This window comes from Mobula birostris, chromosome 2, assembly GCF_030028105.1.
Source record: "Mobula birostris isolate sMobBir1 chromosome 2, sMobBir1.hap1, whole genome shotgun sequence".
Lineage (NCBI taxonomy): Eukaryota > Metazoa > Chordata > Chondrichthyes > Myliobatiformes > Myliobatidae > Mobula > Mobula birostris.
In genome coordinates this window covers 2,407,067-2,428,441 of record NC_092371.1, presented here as the reverse complement: position 1 = coordinate 2,428,441, position 21,375 = coordinate 2,407,067, and the positions used below count along the sequence as shown (strand labels likewise).

At 41.2% G+C, this 21,375-nt stretch overlaps 2 protein-coding genes across 4 annotated transcripts in view; one reads left to right on the top strand and one right to left on the bottom strand.

Annotated features, from left to right (window-relative positions):
• The window catches only part of LOC140211242 (regulation of nuclear pre-mRNA domain-containing protein 1B-like), a 31,998-nt gene extending 24,424 nt beyond the window's left edge, over positions 1 to 7,574 (bottom strand). The window contains exons 1-3 of the mRNA XM_072280891.1: positions 7,183 to 7,574; positions 5,007 to 5,136; positions 3,796 to 3,929 (exon numbers count right to left, since the gene is read on the bottom strand). Coding sequence (XP_072136992.1) covers positions 3,796 to 3,929; positions 5,007 to 5,136; positions 7,183 to 7,333 — 415 coding nt within the window. The 5' untranslated portion in view covers positions 7,334 to 7,574. The remainder of the gene's footprint in view (positions 1 to 3,795; positions 3,930 to 5,006; positions 5,137 to 7,182) is intronic.
• Positions 7,575 to 7,639: 65 nt separating this feature from the next.
• Positions 7,640 to 21,375, top strand: part of tti1 (TELO2 interacting protein 1) — a 38,560-nt gene continuing 24,824 nt past the window's right edge. For all 3 annotated transcript variants that reach the window (XR_011889405.1, XM_072280864.1, XM_072280873.1), the window contains exon 1: positions 7,640 to 7,727. The gene's annotated coding sequence lies outside the window, so the exon portion shown is untranslated. The remainder of the gene's footprint in view (positions 7,728 to 21,375) is intronic.

Genomic DNA, 21,375 nt, shown 5'->3' with positions numbered 1-21,375 from the left:
CCAATCTTCATATCATCTGCAAACTTTGCAACAAAACCATCAATTCCATCATCCAAATCATTGACATAGAACGGAAAAAGTATCAGACTCAAGACAGACCCCCGTGCATCATTAGTCACTGCCAGCCAACCAGAAAAGGCTCCCTTTATTCCCACGCTTTGACTGATGAACAGACTCACTGAGTCAGTGAGGCCAAACGGCATATCCACTCTTCCCAAACCTACTTGCTCTCCCATAGTATAATCTGTACATTTACAACTTACAAATAGTTCAGGTTATGAACAGTTCTCAGGAACGGACCACATTATAAACGGAAGACTACATTTATTTGATACTGAATGACATGGAACATTTTGTCACATAGAAAATCTGTGGCACAGGTTTTCCATATTTTTTAAAAGTACTGGTGTTTAAATTATAGCGAGCACTACTGTTACAATTTACTCATTTCTGTATTGTCTCTTCACAGGTTTCTCCAACCTCCTTGCTGTAATTCACCTGATAATTTACTGAATTTGTCAAGAGGCAACTAAAAACAAACTGAATATCTAAATTAGATGCTTAGAGATCCTTCTATATATTTTGCTTTGAGTTATCATACATCTGAAGAAGAAAAGGAAGAATAGCCCTCAACTCGACAGTGGAGTTATCGGGGCACCGTCATGATGGTGTTTCCATAGCAAGTTATTCTTGTTTTTACGAGGCCGAGTTGCTAGCTCGATGCTCAACCTGACTTGGATTTGAACTCGGGAACCTTCGCTCCGGAGTCCGGCGCTGATATTATTGCGCCACCAAACGAGACATACATCTGACACACAATAAATTTATTACGATATACACGCACACAGTCAGCTTTTCTTGTCACAAAAAAAGGCCACTATTGAAGGTCTGCAAAAAAAAAATACAATTGGCTACAAGCATATTTTAATATTAACCAATAATGTTAAAGTGATGAATTCAGTGAAATAATCATCTGATATGGGAGGCAAACAGAAAAGGCAAATACACTACCTAGCTCAGCTACATTTGCAATTATTATGATGTGTTTTAATTCCTCCCAAAAAGAAATCTAACAGGACAGTGATATTACATGGCCAAGACAGTTCCCCAAAAGAGCAAATGAAGGTATCACATGTAATATTCTTTGTTATTCATCTTCAGTGCCAAATTCTGTAACATTTCTAAGCAAAATACTTACCTTACTGCTGAAGATTAACACTTTTGTTATATCAAAATAATTTTAAAGAACAAATCAAAACTATCATTAAATTTTACTGTCAAAATTTAGTTCACTTTTGCTGAACACTATTCTCTTGATTCTTTTCCCCAAAATAAATAGTCTCAATTCTCATTAGCTGTAATTATTTTTTAAGCTTTAATAGTTTTCAAAGGGGATTCAAGAAAGCAACTAAACATTTCTGAAACAATTAAAGCCAAATGCTTTAACAAGAACATTTTTCCTCCCATGTAGCAGGAACTTTAAAACCCACTTAATTTATTGTCTTGTTAATACAGTATCAATTTAATCTTCCTATTACCTTTCTCTGTACAGCTTAATATTAGCCAGTAGGATAAAAATTCACCTATAAATTCTTTCAAATGCTTATTTACAATACGTCAGTGATTAATTCAGTGCTTTCTTTGCAGCCTTACCTGGTAACTATCTGTATCTGTGATTTTCAAAGGATATAATGAATAACTTGTCAAGCAGTATGCAGTTTTATTGGCTCTACTCAGTCTTCAACTTAACTTCAAGTATAACTTAATTAAGATTTGTGACAACCAGAGAAGGGCAGAATAAACTGAAGTTTAAAATGTTTTTACCATACTTTAATCAACAACTAATATTTCTAAAGCAAGAGCTGTTTGACTGTTCCCAAAATCAATGTTGGAGAGCTTTGTAATGTTCACTCAAAATTTCTTACAGCTTCACCATTATTTCCTGTGGCTCATAACAAAGATTTAAAAAAAAATAACAATTAACTTTATTTGTCAAATGTACATTGAAACAGTGAAATGTGTACTTATGCCTACTTACAGAGCCAATATAACATGCCCACAACTGTACATATTTGGAATGTGGGAGGAAACCAGAGTACTTGGTTGAAACCCATGCAGTATGGGGAGAATGTATAATGGGAATCCAACTGCAAGCAGTGATCACTGGTGCAGTAAAGCAATTGTAACTGCTATATCACACTGTTTCTGTAATTGCCTAAGTTACACAAACATGCAAATATGCTGACATCAACCTGTTTACTGTTCAAAACCGTCAAAAGAATCCATTACTATTCTCCCGTACTTTCAATTACTCAAATCCACATGTGTGCAAACCAAGAGACAAACCAGTAACTAATGTCCAATTTGATCTGAATTCAGTTTACATGATTAAATTCATGAGCTGTACATGAGGATCCATCCTTATTCATTCTTCGTTACCACAATACTGCATAAAGTATTTTCCTCACTTTGGTAAACATTTCACCTTGGCTCAATTATTTTCAATTAAATCACTGCAGAGCAACTTTTCTGCATGCAGGGTATAAACTGTGCCATTCCTTCTACAGCACAGAGTTATGAGTTATGTTCTTGAAATTTTACAATCCCATTGTGACTCTACCATTTAAGATACCTCTTATGATTTGACTCCACATTTTCCTTTTAAAAGGATAGAGTGGAAACATATTCAGACCATTACTTGCTAACCACAAAGCCACATACGTGGAGGCAAAGTTTAAGACTACTGGAATAGATGATCCTCCAGTAGTCTCAAACTTCGCAATAATGAATACACTGAATTTGATATCTGCTACTGATTAAACGCTCCAATAGCATGCATCTTAAATTTCCTGACAACTAAATCCAGCCCCTGGCCTTCACGCATGATTAGCTTCCAAGCATGGCAGAACCATTTCTGACAGGAGAAGGGGCAAGGGCGGGTAACTGACGCCTTAAAACAAGTTGCTCTGGGCAGATGGAGCTAACCATTTGTGTTTGGCGGCTCACCTAGAAGGAAAAGGAAAACTCTTATCTCAAACCTATGCTGCCTTGTGGCAATACACATCAAAGTTGCTGGTGAACGCAGCAGGCCAAGCAGCATCTCTAGGAAGAGGTACAGTTGACGTTTCAGGCCGAGACCCTTCGTCAGGACTAACTGAAGGAACAGTTAGTAAGAGATTTGAAAGTGGGAGGGGGAGGGGGAGATCCAAAATGATAGGAGAAGAAAGGAGGGGGAGGGATGGAGCCACTCATGGGGAAGCTCTGGAAATAAACCCTGAGGAAAAATCTGGAGCTGGAGTCCCTAAGGCAGTCCTATATTGAGTTGAACTGGCAACTCCTATGACACCACTGGTACCAAGCTGTATGGGTCCCTGTCATCTCTTTGGATTCATTAGCTAAAAAGAGAGGGGGAAACTGCTGCATGGGCTGAGCTTGGGCTCCTTATCATTCTGCCCTGGCTCACATATCTTGTAAACAGCTAGGGCACAACATCCATGGTTAATCTCAACCAATGGAGGGCCTCAAGGTACCAGCTCAAAGCAATGCCAGTGAACTTTCTTAAATAGTTTATTGCAACCAAGTACCTGTGATGCAAAGATATCTAATTAGTCAGGTTATCAAGGGATATGGGGAAAAAGCCAGAAACTGGAATTAGATGGGAGAATAGTATAGCTCATGGTGGAGTGGCGGAGCAGACTCGATGGGACGAATGGCCTACTTCTGCTCCTTTGTCTTGTGATATGATTGAGATTATAGCATGCAAAGTTATATGATTTCAGTTTATTATGTGCATACCTACTGAAACTGGACTGCTGGACTCATCCACGGTCAACTTAAGCTGCTGAATAAAATCAGCATCGTACACGACTCTTTCTTGCCATATATTCAGGACTCGTTCCATTTGCTTCTTACAGCTCTGTTCAGATTCTCTGGGAGAAGAAAGAAAGATCAACAAAAACACCAGTAACAACATCATTTTGAAGAATGTGGCAATACTGAGGTACTTTATAAAGTAGTTCAGCATTAAAAGATACTCAGCGTAGAGAAATTAGCAAGATATATAAAGCCCATAATGACTATAACAATTATTTTTGTAAAGATAGGTTTAGTATGTCTAAGCCTTCAGAAAACTATTCTTCTGATGAAAATAGAAAGAATTCATTAAGACTGTCTGCCCTACAGCATGTCAAACAGCATCTACGGAAAGGAATAAACAGTCCAGATTATTCCTCTCATTCATCAGGATGGATGAAGGATTTCCACCAGAAACACTGACTGCCTATTCCTTTCCATAGGTGTGCCCGACCTGCTGCGTTCCTCCAGCATTTTATGCGTTACTCTGGATTTCAAGCATCTGTAGAATCCCGTGTTAAAACAGTAACACAACAAGATACAGTGCACTTCATACCACTTTAACGCAAAATAAATGTATATCAGACATCAGTGCTTTTCATCATGAATAACTGCACTCAAAACGCCACACTTTTTTTTTTCTAAAAGATGATGATGATGATGTCGACTCAGACCTGAGAGGCTAGCGTCGGGCATTTTCACGCCTTACAAGGCGCAGAACGAGAGACTGTGTGGCGCGGCACTCCTCGCACAGACATTTCGCAATACAGTATTTTGTCTATTTTACGAGGTCGAGTTGTGAACTCAACACTCAACCCGGCATGGATGGAAAGCGTAGTCGGGAACAACCCGACTGGATCTGAACCCGGGAACCTCCCTTCTGGAGTCTGGCGCTGATGTCACTGCGCCACTGGCTGACCAAAAGAAACACTGAAAAGTCTTTACTGCCTTGGTTACTTACAGCTGACCCGCACAAAGCCCTGCCCGAGGAAGTAGATCCCATCCTAACAAAGTCTAGTCTGTGGAAGTTGATATGCTGTACCTTATTGGACTGGCTTGCACTCCAAATGGACCATTCTAACTGATCAGTAGCAAGGAATACACTCAATGACCCAATGGCATCAATACTTTTAGGTTTAGGTAAAAAAAAATACCTGGCAACATGTGAAAATGCATCCACAAGAACTCCTTCAAAGGCCTTGGTGAATTCGGGACCTTTTCTCTTACTGTTCTGAATGACATCGTTAGCCAGATAGATGAACGTCAGCTTCCTGCTTGGTTTAGCTAGATGTGGTTTAACAAAGTCACCATCAGTGATAACACAAACATTGAAGGTAACATAACTGCACTTCCAGTAATGCAAACATGAGGAAATCTGCAGATGCTGGAATTTCAGCAACACACATAAAAGTTGCTGGTGAAGGGTCTCGGGCTGAAACGTCGACTGTACCTCTTCCTAGAGATGCTGCTTGGCCTGCTGTGTTCACCAGCAACTTTTATGTGTGTTGCTTGTACTTCTAGTAACTTACTTTGTTTTACACATATACAAATTTAGAATACGAGATGACTGTGTTCTTCAAGCCTGCCCCACCATTTAATAAAATCTAGGTAGATCTGATTGTAACCCAATTCCTGCTTACGTATGGTAACCTTGCTGGTCAAAGATAACATACCTTAAAAATACTGAAACGCTATTCAGTCAAGGCACTTTTAGGAAGAGGGAGGGTTCTAAACACAAGTCTTGGAGAATAAAAAAATTCTCTCTTATCTACTTATTAGTTTAAAATAATGACACCCAAGTTCTAAATTATTCCACGAGAGGAAACATCAGCTCCACATTCATCTTGTCAACTTACTTCAGTTTGAATCATTTAAAAATTTATAAAAGCCCCTAGTTTTGTTCCAAATTGTAGTCAACCCATTTAAGGCAGCAACTATGATTGATAGTGTCTAAATCCACAATTAATGGTATTCTTTGTCAGTTGGTTGAATATGTAGGTGACAGCCTCAAGTTTATTATTCTTTAAAATGGTAATATTTTGTTAGAAGCCTATAGTACTTGACTGAGAAAGCATCCCTGAAAATTAACTTTGCAAGTATTAAAAAGTTTTGATCACACAGTATATGAGCTGAGATACAACTCGATCTCAAGTAGTTTGTGTCCTTAAATCTGTTTTAACAATTGCCAGCAAACTTAAAACAATTGTGCCAGTCCATTAACAGAAATGCTGGGACTAAACCTATTTTAAATAGACATTGTAATTCAAAAACAGAATAGTGTTTAGCTTTAGCACAGAGCAATAAGTTACAAAGATCAGCTGGTCATAGCCGATAGAATAGATAGAAATCCAAGATGCTATTCTGTATAATTTGCTCTCTACCCTACTCCCATCCTCCACAAATGTCACCTTCTACCTCCTCATCCTTTGAATGCAAAACATCAATTTCATACATTTGAATAAAGAAAGCCAAAATAAATTGACTATCAAACAATAAAAGTAAAAAGTCAAATTGAAAAATCAATCACAAGCAGAAAAAACTGTAAGATAAAGCAAATTATCAGAAGTAATACAATGTATTGATATTTTTGCAGTTGGGTTATTAAAATATTACCTATTTCCATCCGTTTGAAAAATATTCAACTCCATATGAACGTTGTAGAATAACACTGTTTGGAGTAATACTTGCAGCATTAAAATAATAATTAGATTATAAGAGTACATTACACAACCATACAAACATTTCTGAAATTGACTCCTATTGTAGCTTAACTACAAATCCAGGAATACTATTTAACGGTTTACTATTAAATACAAATGTCAGCACTTTAATATACATCAATCTACTTTTTCAAGAGGTCAGAAAATTATGGAGTCAAGTTTTTTTACTGCGAAATCATAACTGACAATGCACGATATTACTGAGAGATCGTCACAGGCGGTGTGTATCGCATTATTTCATGTAAGCAGGAAGTAAAAGATGCCTTTACAGTATGCAAAAGCAGAAATAAAGTCACTCCAATGACCTGAACACCTCAATTTCTCCCTACGACCCTTTCTGATTACTCAACTAAAACATTAATTGCGTACTCCCTCACTGACGCTGCCTGACCGTTCTAAGTACTCACAGCACCTACTGTTGCTCACTTTACAGATGTCCAACATTCATAAAAGTTTGCTGTCCTCTCTCCCAATTCCCACAGAAACAGGTAATATTGCTCTAACTGTGGGAGCTTACTATATCGGATCCGTACACCAACATAACGAGCTGCGCTGATAGCGAGGACGGAGGGCCGAGAGGCGGGGTTACTGTGACCAGGGACCCGCTCACCTATTTTCAGTTCTCGGTGCCAGACGTGCACGATAATGCCGGCGTGTTTCCGATGATGGATCAGCCAGAGCGATAGGGTTTGCACGCTCTGCTGCGAGTTGCTCAGCTCGGCGAGTTTTTTCTCCAACGCGCTTTCCGAGAAGGAGGACATCTCCTTGCAGCGGACAGAGAAGAGGAGAGATACCGACTCCCCGCGCTCCGCTCCCCAGCTGGTGAAATGGCGGCGTGACCTCTCACCCCGCCCCGGGAGGTCAGAGGGTGTCGCCGCCGGGGGGATCGGATCACGTGACAGCGGGTGTCCGGGGGGCTTCTGGCATTAACAGACGACCTCGCGGGCTCAGCGACGGTCGGAAAACTTCACCAGTGTGCATGTTGTTCATCTGAGGGGTAGAGGTGGGGGCGAATCCCCGCGAAAGTGAGGGGAGAGCGTCGATGTTAACGCGCAGGCGCAAAGGGCGAGCCTGCGTGCGCGTGCCGAGCTTGGAGTTGACGCATGCGCGGTGGAGGTTAGCGGCAGGAGTATTGGACGCGGGGTGCGCACTGAGGTGGGTAGGGGGCGAACGTGGTGGGTCGGGGTACCGGCTGAGTTGGGGGGCCTGACGGAAGTCCAGTCCTACCTTTTGGGCACGGAGGGTAGAGGGACATACCTGGTGTAGGTAAACTTTGAGGTGAAAGGCGAAAGGGTGAGGTACTTGGGGCTGAAGGGTAAATTGGTTTATTATTGTCACGTGTACCGAGATAGAGTGAAAAACTTTGTCTACATGTCGCTGTACAAATCAATTCATTGCACAGTGCATTGGTGTAGTGCAAAAGAAAGCAAAGTTGAAAGTAAATTTATTACGAAAGTACGTGTACGTCACCACATACAGTACTACCTGGGATTAATTTTCTTGTGGGTATTTCACAATAACAATAGAATTTCAAAGAAACAGAATCAATGAAAAAGCAACACACCTCAAGTTTGCTGGTGAACGTTTCTCAAATTTGCTGGTGAATTTCCAGCATCTGCAGAATTCCTCGTGTTTACGAATCAATGAAAAAACCGTACACAACAAAGATGGAAAAGCAACCTATGTGCAAAAGACAACAAACTACATATAACAAGTGAAAGAGAAAAAACATTAAATAATGTCTATCGAGAGCAGGAGTTGCAGAGTGTTTGAAAGCAAGTCCATAATTTGTAGAATTACTTAAGTGTCGTGGTGTGTGACGTTATCCCCTTTGGTTCAAGAGACTGATGGTTGAGGGGAAATAACTGTCCTAGAATACAGGTGAATATTCAGAATGCAGAATAAAGTGATAGAAAAAGCGCATTGCAGGTGTACAATAAGGTACAAGGTCGTAACAAGGTAGATTGTGAGGTCAAGAGTCTTACTATATCTACATTCTTGAGCCTAGTAGTACAGTCTTTCACCATTTTGTATCTTATACAAAGTGGAAAAATGTGTTGGCTGCTTTACTGAGGCATTGAGAAATTTAAAGGAGGAGATGATTTTTTTTGTGGTAGGCTGAGCTGTGTCTAGGCAGGGGGTGAGGTGCTTGTGGCAGAGGGAGGTTTTGGGGAGGGTGAGGTGCTTTGAGGAAGCAAGGGTGATTGGTAGCAGCTGGCATGGGAATGAAAGTGAAGACTAGAATGGGGGAGGGCGAAAGCAATTGGTGTAAGTTGAAGGCCTAGACTCAAGAATAAGGGCCATCCCCCTCAACAATAAGTACTCCATTTTGAATGCTGTTTGTGGGGGGGATGGGGTCAGTGTACCTGAGTGAGGCAACAGCAACACTCATCAAAGTTGCTGGTGAACGCAGCATCTCTAGGAAGAGGTACAGTTGATGTTTCAGGCCGAGACCCTTCGTCAGGACAGCCTGTAACACTGAGTCTGGCCCTGTGGCTCAAAAGGGTAGGGAACCGAAGAGGGTGGCAGTAGTAAAAGTGGACTGTATAGTTAGGGGAACAGATAGGCGATTCTGTGTACGCAAAAAGGAAACACGGATGGTAGTTTATCTCCCAGGTGCTAGGGCCTGAGATGTTTCTAGATGCATCCACAATATCCTGAAAAGGGAGGGTGAGCAGCCAGAAGTTGTGGTACATATTTGTACCAATGACATAGGAAGAAAAAGGGAGGAGGTCCTGAAAAAAAAATACAGGGAGTTACGAAGGCAGCTGAGAAGTACGACCTCAAGGGTAGTAATCTTGGGATTGCTGCCTGTGCCATGTGTCATTGAGGATAGGAGTAGAAGGAGTTGGCAGATAAATGTGTGGCTGAAGTATTGGAGCGGGGACAGGGATTCGTATTTCTGTATTATTGGGACCCCTCCTGGGGCAGGTGGGACCTGTACAAAAGGGAATGGGTACAAATACAGACAGAGCAGAGTTAAATTGTACCGCAGAGGCAAAATTCAAAAGGGTGAAGAATGCAGGACTGAAGTTGCTGTATTTAAATGTGTATAGCATTCAGAATAAGGTGGACGATATTGTGGCGCAATGAGAGATTGGTCAGTATGACGTTGTGGGCATCACTGAGTTGTGGCCGAAAGAAGGCCATAGCTGGGAATTTAAAATCAAAGGATATACTTTGTATCAAAAAGGACAGGCAGGAAGGCATAGATGGTGGTGTGGCTCTGTTGGTAAGAGATGGAATTACATCTTTACAAGGAGATGACGGGGAGTTAGAGAATGTTGAATCTTTGTGGGTGGAGTTAAGAAATAGCAAGGATAAAAAACCATTATGGCCTCCAAGTAGAAGCCAAGGTGTGGGGTTGAGATTTCACAGGGAGCTGGGCAAGGCATGTGAGAAGGGTGATGTCACAATTGTAATGGGATTTGAATATGCAAGGGGATTGGGAAAATCAGGTTGGTGTCCGATCGCAAGAGAGGGCATTTGTTGATTACCTACGAGATGTCTTTTTAGAGCAGCTTCTGCTTGAGTTTACTAGGGGGAAGGCTGTCATATATTGGCTGTTGTGTAATAACCCAGATCTTATTAGGGAGCTTAATTTAAAGGAAACCCTAGGAGGCAGTGATCATAATATGATTCAATTCATACTGCAGTTTGAGAGGGAGAAGCATAAATCACATGTATCAGTATCACAATGGAATAAAGGGAATTACAGAGGCATGAGACAGGAGCTTGCCCAGGTGGATTGGAAGAGGATGCTGGTGGGGATGACGGCAGAGCTAAGGTTGCTGAAGTTTCTGGGAATATTTCACAAGGTGCAGGATAAATTTATCCCATAGAGGAAGAAGTTCTCAGATGGTAGGGCTAGGCAAACACAGCTGACAAAGGAAGTTAAGGACTGCATAAAAGCCAAGGAAAGGGCATATAAGGTAGCAAAAGTGAATGGGAAGTTGGATTATTGGGAAGCTTTTAAAATCCAACAAAAGGCAACTAAAAGAGCTATAAGAAGAGAAGAGATGAAATATGAGGGCAGACTCGCCAATAATATAAAGCAGGATACCAAAAGCTTTTTCAGTTACATACAGAGTCAAGGGGAGATGAGAGTTCATATTGGACCACTGGAAAATGATGCTGGTGAGGTAGTAATGGGTGACAAAGAAATAGCAGATGAACTTAATGGCTACTTTGCAGGCAACACACTTCAAAGTTGCTGGTGAACGCAGCAGGCCAGGCAGCATCTCTAGGAAGAGGTGCAGTCGATGTTTCAGGCCGAGACCCTTCGTCAGGACCTGACGAAGGGTCTCGGCCTGAAACGTCGCCTGCACCTCTTCCTAGAGATGCTGCCTGGCCTGCTGCATTCACCAGCAACTTTGATGTGTGTTGCTTGAATTTCCAGCATCTGCAGAATTCCTGTTGTTTGGCTACTTTGCATCTGTCTTCACTGTGGAAGACACTAGCAGTGTGCCAGAGCTCCGTGAGTGTCAGGGAGCAGGAGTGAGTGTCATTGCTTGGCAAACTGAAAGGTCTTAAGGTGGATAAGTCACCTGGGCCAGATGGACTACATCCCAGAGTCCTGAGAGAGGTTGCTGAAGAGATAACGGAGGCATTGGTCATAATCTTTTATGAATCACTTGATTCTGCCATGGCCCCAGAGAAATGGAAGATCGCAAATGTCAGTCTACTCTTGAAGAAGGGAGGAAGACAAAGAAAGGAAATTTTAGGCCAGTTAGCCTTACCTGTGGGAAAATGTTGGAGTCTATTATTAAGGGTGAGGTTTCGAAGTACTTGGAGACTAACGATAAAATAAGTCAATGTCAGCATGGTTTCTGTAAAGGGAAATCTTGCCTGACAAATCTGTTAGAGTTCTTCGAGGAAGTAACAAACAGGGTGGACAAAGGAGAGGTAGTGAATATCATTTACTTGGATTTTCAGAAGGCGTTTGATAAAGTGCCACACGTGAGGCTGCTTAAGATAAAATCCTATGGTGTTACAGGAAAGATACTGGCATGGGTATTGGACAAGAGAAAATCTGCAGATGCTGGAAAACCAAGCAACGCACACAAAATGCTGGAGGAATTCAGCAGGCCAGGCAGCAGCTAGGAAAAGAGTATGGGGAAGTTTTGGGTTGAGATGTTAACTGTACTCTTGTCTTAGATGCTGCCTGGCCTGCTGAGTTCCTCCAGCATTTTGCGTGTGTGGCATGGACAGTGGGATGGCTGACAGGCAGGAGGCAGTGAGTGGGAATAAAAGGGGCCTTTTCTGGTTGGCTGTTGGTGACCAGTGACAGGGGTCAGTATTGGGTCTGCTGCTCTTCACATTGTTTGTCAATTATTTGGATATTGGAATTGATGGCTTTGTGGCAAAATTTGCAGATGATACGAAGATAAGTAGAGGGGTAGGTAGTGCTGAGGAAGCAATGCATTTGCAGCAGGACTGATTGGAAGAGTAGGCAAGAAAATGGCAGATAGAATACAATGTTGGGAAGTGTATGATAATGCACTTTGGTAAAAGGAACAGTGGTGCAGACTATGATCTAAATGGGGAGAAGGTTCAAACATCAGCGGTTCAGAGGGACTTGGGAGTCCTTGGGCAGGACTCGAAGGAGGTTAGGTTACGGGTTCAGTCTTTAGTAAAGAAGGCAATTGTTGGCATTTATTTCTAGGAGAATAGATTATAAAAGCAAGGAGATAATGCTGAGTCTTTATTAAGACACTAGTCAGGCCACTTTTGGAGTATTGTCAACAGTTTTGAGCCCCATATCTCAGAAAGGATGTGTTGTCATTGGAGCTAGTACAGAGCAGGTTCACAAAGATGATTCCGGGAATGAAGGGGTTAACATTTGGGGAACAATTTGCAGTTTTGGGCCTGTACTCACTGGAATTTAGAAGAATGTGAGTGGAATCTCATTGAAATCTACCGAATGTTGAATGGACTGGATAGGGTAGATGTGAAGAGAATGTTTTCCATGGTGGGAGCATCCCAAACTAGAGGGCACAGCCTCAAAATTGAGTGGTGACCCTTTAGAACAGAGGTAAGGAGGAAATTTTTTAGTGAGAGAGTACAGCAGGAGATAGGAAAGGTGCGTCAGAAGGGCAATGTCATGATAATCGTTGGGGATTTTAACATGAAAGTGGATTGGGAAAACCAGGCCAGTACTGGACCTCAAGAGAGAATTTATAGAATGTCTAAGGGATGGCCTTTTAGAACAGCTTGCTGTTGAGCCCACTAGGGGATTGGCTGTGCTGGATTGGGTGTTGTGCAATGATCCGGAGGTGATAAGGTTAAGGAATCCTTAGGGAACAGTGATCACAATACGATTGAGTTCACTTTGAAATTTGGGAAGGAGAAAGTAAATTCCAATGTGTCAGAATTTCAGTGGAATATAGGAAATTACAGTGGCATGAGAGGGGAACTGGCCAAGGTTGACTGGAAAGGAACACTAGCAGGAAGCACAGCAGAGCAGCAGTGGCTGGAGTTTCTACGAAAAGTGAGGGAAGTGCAAGACAGATATATTCTAAATAGGAAGAAATTTTTGAACGGAAGAAGGACACTACTGTGGCTGACAAGTGAAGTTAGAGCCAAAGTAAAAGCAAAAGAGAGGGCATACAAGGAAGCCAAAGCTAGTGGGAATATAGAGGATTGGGAAGCTTTTAAAAACTTGCAGAAGGAAACTAAGAAGGTCATTAGGAAGGAAAAGATGAGTTATGAAGGACGAATATCAAAAGAAGATACTAAAAGTTTTTTTTAAGTATATAAAGGGTAAAAGAGTTGACGGTAGGTACAGGACCAATAGAAAATGACGCTGGAATCATTGTAATGAGAGACGCAGAGATGGCAGAGGATCTGAGTGCGTATTTTGCATCAGTCTTTACAGTGGAAGACATCTGTACTACACCGGACATTCAGGAGTGTCAGGGAAGTGAAGTATGTGCAGTGAAAAGTATGACTGAGAAGGTGCTCAGGAAGCTTAATAGTCTGAGGGTGGATAAATCCTCTGGACCTGATGGAATGCACCCTTGGGTTCTGAAGGAAGTAGTTGGAGAGATTGAGGAGGCATTAACAATGATCTTTCAAGAATTAATAGATTCTGGCCTTGTACCAAATGTCTGGAAAATTGCAAATGTTACTCTGCTATTTCAGACGATTGGGAGGAAGCAGAAAGGAAACTGTAGACCTGTTAGCCTGACATCATGGTTTGGAAGTTGTTGGAATCGATTGTTAGGGATGAGATTACGGAATACCTGGAAGCACATGACAAGATAGGCCAAAGCCAGCATGGTTTCCTGAAAGGAAAATCCTGCCTGACTAACCTACTGCAATTTTTTGAGGAAATTATAAACAGGGTAGACAAAAGAGATGCAGTAGATGTGCTGTACTTGTATTTTCAGAAGGCCTTTGATAAGGTGCCGCACATGAGGCTGCTTAGCAAGATAAGAACCCATGGAATTACAGGGGAGTTACTAGCATGGGTGGAGCTTTGGCTGATCGGCAGAAAACAGAGAGTGGGAATAAAGGGATCCTATTCTGGCTGGCTGCCGTTACCAGTGGAGTTCCACAGGGGTCGGTGTTGGGACCGCTGCTTTTTACGATGTATGTCAATGATTTGGACTATGTGATTAATGGATTTATGGCTAAATTTGCCGATGATACAAAGATACAAAGGAGCGAGTAGTGTTGATGAAACAGAGAGCCTGCAGAGAGACTTAGATAGTTTAGGGGAATGGGCAAAGAAGTGGCAAATGAAATACAATGTTGTAATGTAAAGTGTATATTAAGTATATAAGTGTATATATACAAGTATATTAAGAGCAAAAGGATTGTAAGGGATAAAATTGGTCCTCTTGAAGATCAGAGTGGTCGGCTTTGTGCGGAACCAAAGGAAATGGGGGAGATCTTAAATAGGTTTTTTGCGTCTGTATTTACTAAGGAAGCTGGCATGAAATCTATGGAATTGAGAGAATCAAGTAGTGAGACCATGGAAACTGTACAGATTGAAAAGGAGGAGGTGCTTGCTGTCTTGAGGAAAATTAAGGTGGATAAATCCCCGGGACCTGACAGAGTGTTCCCTCGGACCTTGAAGGAGACTAGTGTTGAAATTATGGGGGCCCTGGCAGAAATATTTAAAATGTCGCTGTCTACGGTTGAAGTGCCGGAGGATTGGAGAGTGGCTCATGTTGTTCTGTTGTTTAAAAAAAGATCGAAAAGTAATCCGGGAAATTATAGGCCGGTGAGTTTAACATCAGTAGCAGGTAAATTATTGGAGGGAGTACTAAGAGACAGAATCTACAAGCATTTGGATACACAGGGGCTTATTAGGGAGAGTCAACATGGCTTTGTGCGTGGTAGGTCATGTTTGACCAATCTGTTGGAATTTTTCGAGGAGGTTACCAGGAAAGTGGATGAATGGAAGGCAGTGGATATTGTCTACATGGACTTCAGTAACGCCTTTGACAAGGTCCCGCATGGGAGGTTAGTTAGGAAAATTCAGTAATTCAGTCGCTAGGTATACATGGAGAGGTGGTAAATTGGATTAGACATTGGCTCGATGGAAGAAGCCAGAGAGTGGTGGTAGAGAATTGCTTCTCTGAGTGGAGGCCTGTGACTAGTGGTGTGCCACAGGGATCAGTGCTGGGTCCATTGTTATTTGTCATCTATATCAATGATCTGGATGATAATGTGGTAAATTGGATCAGCAAGTTTGCTGATGATACAAAGATTGGAGGTGTAGTAGACAGTGAGGAAGGTTTTCAGAGCCTGCAGAGGGACTGGGACCAGCTGGAAAAATGGGCTGAAAAATGGCAGATGGAGTTTAATACTGACAAGTGTGAGGTATTGCACATTGGAAGGACAAACCAACGTAGAACATACAGGGTTAATGGTAAGGCACTGTGGAACAGTGCAGTGCAGTGGAACAGAGGGATCTGGGAATACAGATACAAAATCCCCTAAAAGTGTCGTCACAGGTAGATAGGGTTGTAAAGAGAGCTTTTGGTACATTGGCCTTTATTAATCGAAGTATTGAGTATAAGAGCTGGAAAGTTATGATGAGGTTGTATAAGGCATTGGTGAGGCCAAATCTGGAGTATTGTGTTCAGTTTTGGTCACCAAATTACAGGAAGGATATAAATAAGATTGAAAGAGTGCAGAGAAGGTTTACAAGGATGTTGCCGGGACTTGAGAAACTCAGTTACAGAGAAAGGTTGAATAGGTTAGGACTTTATTCCCTGGAGCGTAGAAGAATGAGGGGAGATTTGATAGAGGTATATAAAATTATGATTGGTATAGATAGAGTGAATGCAAGCAGGCTTTTTCCACTGAGGCAAGGGGAGAAAAAAACCAGAGGACATGGGTTAAGGGTGAGGGGGGAAAAGTTTAAAGGGAACATTAGGGGGGGGCTTCTTCACACAGAGAGTGGTGGGAGTATGAAATGAGCTGCCAGATGAGGTGGTAAATGCGGGTTCTTTTTTAACATTTAAGAATAAATTGGACAGATACATGGATGGGAGGTGTATGGAGGAATATGGTCAGTGTGCAGGTCAGTGGGACTAGGCAGAAAATGGTTCGGCCCAGCCAAGAAGTGCCAAAGGGCCTGTTTCTGTGCTGTAGTTTCTATGGTTCTATGTATGGTCATGCACTTTGGTGGAAGAAATAAACGGGCAGACTATTATTTAGATGGGGAGAGAATTCAAAATGCAGAGATGCAAAGGGACTTGGGAGTCCTTGTGCAGGATACCCAAAAGGTTAACCTCCAGGTTGAGTCAGTGGTGAAGAAGGTAAATGCAATGTTGGCATTCATTTCTAGAGGTATAGATTATAAGAGCAGGGATGTGATGTTGAGGCTCCATAAGGCACTCATGAGACCACACTTGGAGTATTGTGTGCAGTTTTGGGCTCCTTATTTTAGAAAGAATATACTGACATTCAGAGAAGATTCACGAGAATGATTCCAGGAATGAAAGGGTTACCGTATGAGGAACGTCTGGCAGCTCTTGGGCTGTATTCCCTGGAGTTTAGGAGAACGAGGGAGGATCTCATAGAAACATTCCAAATGTTAAAAGGCCTGCACGGATTAGATATGGCAAAGTTATTTCCCATGGTAGGGGAGTCTAGGACAAGAGGACACGTTTTCAGGATTGAAGGACGTCCATTCAGAACAGAGGTGTGGAGAAATTACCTTAGTCAGAGGTTGGTACATCTGTAGAATTTGTTGCCACGAGTGGCTGTGGAGGCCAAGTCATTGGGTGCATTTAAGGCAGAGACAGATGGGTTCTTGATTAACCAGGATATCAAAGGGTATGGGGTGAAGGCAGGAGAGTGGGGATGATTGGAAGAATTGGATCAGCCATGATGGAATGGCAGAGCAGACCCAAAGGGCTGAATGCAATAATTCTGCTCCTGTGTCTTGTGATCTTATCGGATAAGGCACAACCTCTGCATAGTAAGATGTCCCTTTAAAACAGAGGTGAGAAGGAATTTCTTTGGCTAGGAGGTGGTGAATCTGTGGAACTCATTGCCAAAGACAGCAGTGGAAGCCAAGTCAGGTATATGTAAAACAGGTTGACAGGTTCGTGATTAGTGAGGATGTGAAAGGTTATGGGTGAAGGCAGGAGAATGGGGCTGAGAGGGATTGTGAATCAGCTATGATGGAATGGCAGAGCAAGCTTGATGGGCCAGAAGGTTTCATTCCTATGTCTTATGATCTGATGGTAAAGTATTTGTTCTCTGAGCTTGCATTGAACATTGCAATAGTAATGGAGGTCAGAGTGGGAAGGATACAAAGAAGTAATGGGACAGCCATTTGAAATTCAGGTTACATGTTATGCAGTGAATTGAGATGACCTGCAAAGTGATCACCAGTCTGTATTTAGTTACTGCAGTGCATTCTGAGTACCAAATGCAATTGACTAAATTAGGAATGCAATTGAATTCCTGCTTAAAGGATGCGCCTTAATCCAATATATCACACCAATTCCTCTCTAAGCTAAAGGACTGAGGAAGTGCTTAAAATGAAAACTGTCAAAGTCTTTCAAAAGGGATTAGTATGGGCACTTGTGAGGGAATAATGTGCAGGCTGTGGGAATGAGTGAGGAATTACTCTTTTGGACAATATTTCATATGATTCTGCCATTTGAATTGACTGGTGTAGATCTAGCTCAGTTATCATTTAAAATACATTTCCAGTTTGGTAGATTGCAACCAATGTACCCAATGTCTTGATGGGCAATTTTTAGACCAAGGATGCATCCAGGTGACTTATAATCTTGTGAACCTATAATTTTGCCTAATACTGTTTCTTCAGTATTCTTGCTTGATATTTTTCAGTTTCAATGGATATTCATAACTTTATCAATAGTGAGTTTAAGCTATATGTTAGCCATGATCCAGTTGAATTGAGGAACATGCTTGTGGTATTATGAAGACCTGCCCCTTTGCACATTAGCACAACTTTTTGTTTGTGTTCCTCCTGACAGCTTGTACCATGGGTTTCTCTGTCTGGGATTGATTTATTAGGATTCATTTTGAACTTCCTGTCCACAAACCCTCTTTCTATTCAAATTTTTGATCATGTATTTTTATTCTAAAATTCCTGTAGCAATTGTAAGTTATTAAGATTTCCCAATTATTTTTTAAATGTTAAGTGCTTTCAGTATTTACCAGTGAGAGGGACTTTGATAAAGTGAGCCCAGCAAAGAACAGGCTAATATGCTGGAACATGTCAACATTAAGAAAGAGAATGTGCCTGAAGTTTTGAAAAGCATTAGGATAGATGAAGTTCAATCTTCAGGTGCTAGAAATCCAAGCAACAGATGAAAGGGTTTTTCCATCTATGCCAAAGGGTCTTGGACCGAAATGTCGACTGTACTTTTTTCTTTAGATGCTGCCTGGCCTGCTGAGTTCCTCCAGCATTTTGTGTGTGTTGCTTGGATAGATAAGTTCCAAGTGCCAGATGGGATGTACCCCAGTTTTCTACAGAAACCAGGGAAGAGATTGCTGCACCTTTGTCAATGACTTTTGCGCCTTCACTAACTGTAATAGTACCAGAAGGCTGAAGGGTTGCAAGTGTTATTCCTTTGATCAAGAAAAGTAATAGGGGTAATCTTGGGGATTATAGACCAGTGAGACTATAATTACATCAGTGGTGGAGAGGATTGGAGATGTAAGCATTTGGAGAAGCATAGTCTGAATAAGGATAACTAGCTTTGCTTTGTGAGGAACAGGTTGTCTCACAAGCCTGATTAAATTATTTGAAGAAGTGACAAAACAAGTTGAAGGTAGAGCAGTAGGTGTGGTGTTATGGATAGTGTAGAAGGTTGTCATAGGTTGCAATGGAACATTGATAGGATACAGAGCTGGGCTGAGAAATGGCAAATGGAGTTCAATCTGGAACAGTGTGAAATAATACACTTTGGAAAGTCCAGCGAAGGTAGAGTACGAGGTTAATGGTAGGATTCTTAGCAGTGTGGAGGAATAGCAGGATCTTGGGGTACAGGTGCATTTGCTGCACAAGTTGGTAGGATGGTTAAGAAAGCATATTGTGTGTTGGCCCTCATTAGTGGCTTTGGTTCATCAATGTTGCAGATCTATAAAACTCTGGTTGTACCACACTTGGAGTATTGGGTTCATTTTTGGTCACGTAACAAGGATTTTTACCAGGATGCTACCTGGATTAGAAAGCATGTCCTATGAGGAAAGGTTGAAGTAAAGGAGGATGAGAGGTGACTTGATAGGTATGTATAAAGTTGATAAGGAGCATAGGTAGAGTGGACAGTGTCTTTTTCCTCGAGCAGAAATGGCTAATAGAAGAGGGCATCATTTTAAGGTGATTGGAGAAAAATATAGGGGGATGGATATCAGAGGTGGTTGTTTTTGACATAGAGTGATAAATGCATTGTGGTAGAGGTGGATACATAAGGAGATTTAAGAGACAGAAGAATGGAGAACTATGTGGGAGGGAAGGTTTAGCGTAATTTTGGTTGGATTGGGGACAGATGAAGAAGATGATTTTTTACCTCAAAGGGTCTGGACTTCACAGTTGGAAATTGCATAGGTACAGAAAAATACATTTCATTTAGATGGTTCTTGCTTGCACAGTTGTAAATTTTCAATGCTGGTATAAGTCTTCGATTGAAATGAACAATAATCTTGTAAAATTACTGGTTAAATATATAGTTTTGCTCTGTTTCATTCATTCATTGCTTGTTCTTAGCCGTTGTAATGAATAGGAAGATATTTTTCTTCCACCTATTCCAGAAGTTCAACTCCATTGGCATGGGATGCCCTCTGTACCTTTTGCTGAATGTTGTGAAAATATTTTCAGGTAATTCCACTGTTGGTAGTACAGGTTGAGTACCCTTTATCTGAAATTTCAAAATCCAAAAACCTCCAAATCTGTAATTTCACAAATGGAAAATTCCATAAGGCTCTGGCAGGCTTGAGAAGTCACATATGCAATGAGCAGAAGTTAATGAAAAGTAGAAAAGCACCGCATAAAGCAAAAAGATCTTGATCATGTATTGAAAGAATTGTCAGTGAACATATTCCATTTAACAGTATGCTTTCATGAAACAAAGATCTATCACAACAAACTGAAAATTGAAGGTAATTGTGAATATTCAGCAGGCTGGTTTGCAGAAGTTTAAGATTTTAAACACTTTGAAGATGAAGCCTCTGATCAGAAAGCAGCAGAGAAATTCATTGATAAGCTTGTGAAGATCTTCGCTGGTGAAAATCTAACATCAGAACAAGTCTACAATGCTGTTTGGTTTTATACCTTCACAAACTAAAAATATGTAAGATACAAACACAATATACTGTAACCTTTTAATCAAAACACGGCATCATAGGTGGAGACTGAAAACCTACCATTGTTTGTTGTTGTTCAACAGCTGATTCAGGTGTTCTCCTGATGTTGCTGTGCTGCTTTTGTTACCCTGTGCACGTTATAGTTTCATTATATTAATGTTATGTAGTAACTGCTGGTACAGAACATAGTAAAAATGAGACATTTACCATGGTCCTGGAAAACCTCTCATTTTTACTATGTTCTGTACCAGCAGTTATGGTTGAAATGACAATAAAAGTGACTTGACTTGACTTGACTTGACTTAAATTTATGACTAAGTACATATATGTGATGAATGAGTTTTAGACAATGACTGCTTGTCTATAGCACATAAATTCAGATTCAGGAATTATGCCAATCCCAAGCTATCTCATTATATATTCAAAAATTCGAAATACTTCTGGCCCCGAGCATTTCAGATAAGGGGTATTCAACTTGTATTACAAAGCTTGAGGTTGTATATATTTAATGTGCAGCACCATTCTCAGATAAATTCCAGTGGAGAATGCTCCATGATAGATGCTGCATGGTTGCAGATAAACTTCCATGTTTTTAATGCAACACCAGAAATGCAATGTCACTAAGGTCTCAAGTTCAAGTTTATTGTCATGGGTGTATATACTCAGGGTGAAAATGCCACGAAAATTAGCTTTTTGTAGCAGCAGCACATTACATTACAAATATGTCAAAAATAAATGACAACATTTAAGGAGTGTTCGGATAAGCACTTAAATCGCTGGTGCTCAGAAGGCAATGGCCAATTGCTGTAAGAGGGGATTAGTATAGTGAGGGTGCCCACTAGTTAATGTGGACAAATTGGCTGAATGGTTACTTCCATGATATATGATACTGCTACTTGGATAGCCTTACCTAGAATTTGAAGTTTTGCTCATGTGCTCCACTTGAATGGAGCTGAGAGGGATAATAAATCAGCCAAGATGGAAGCAGACTTAATGG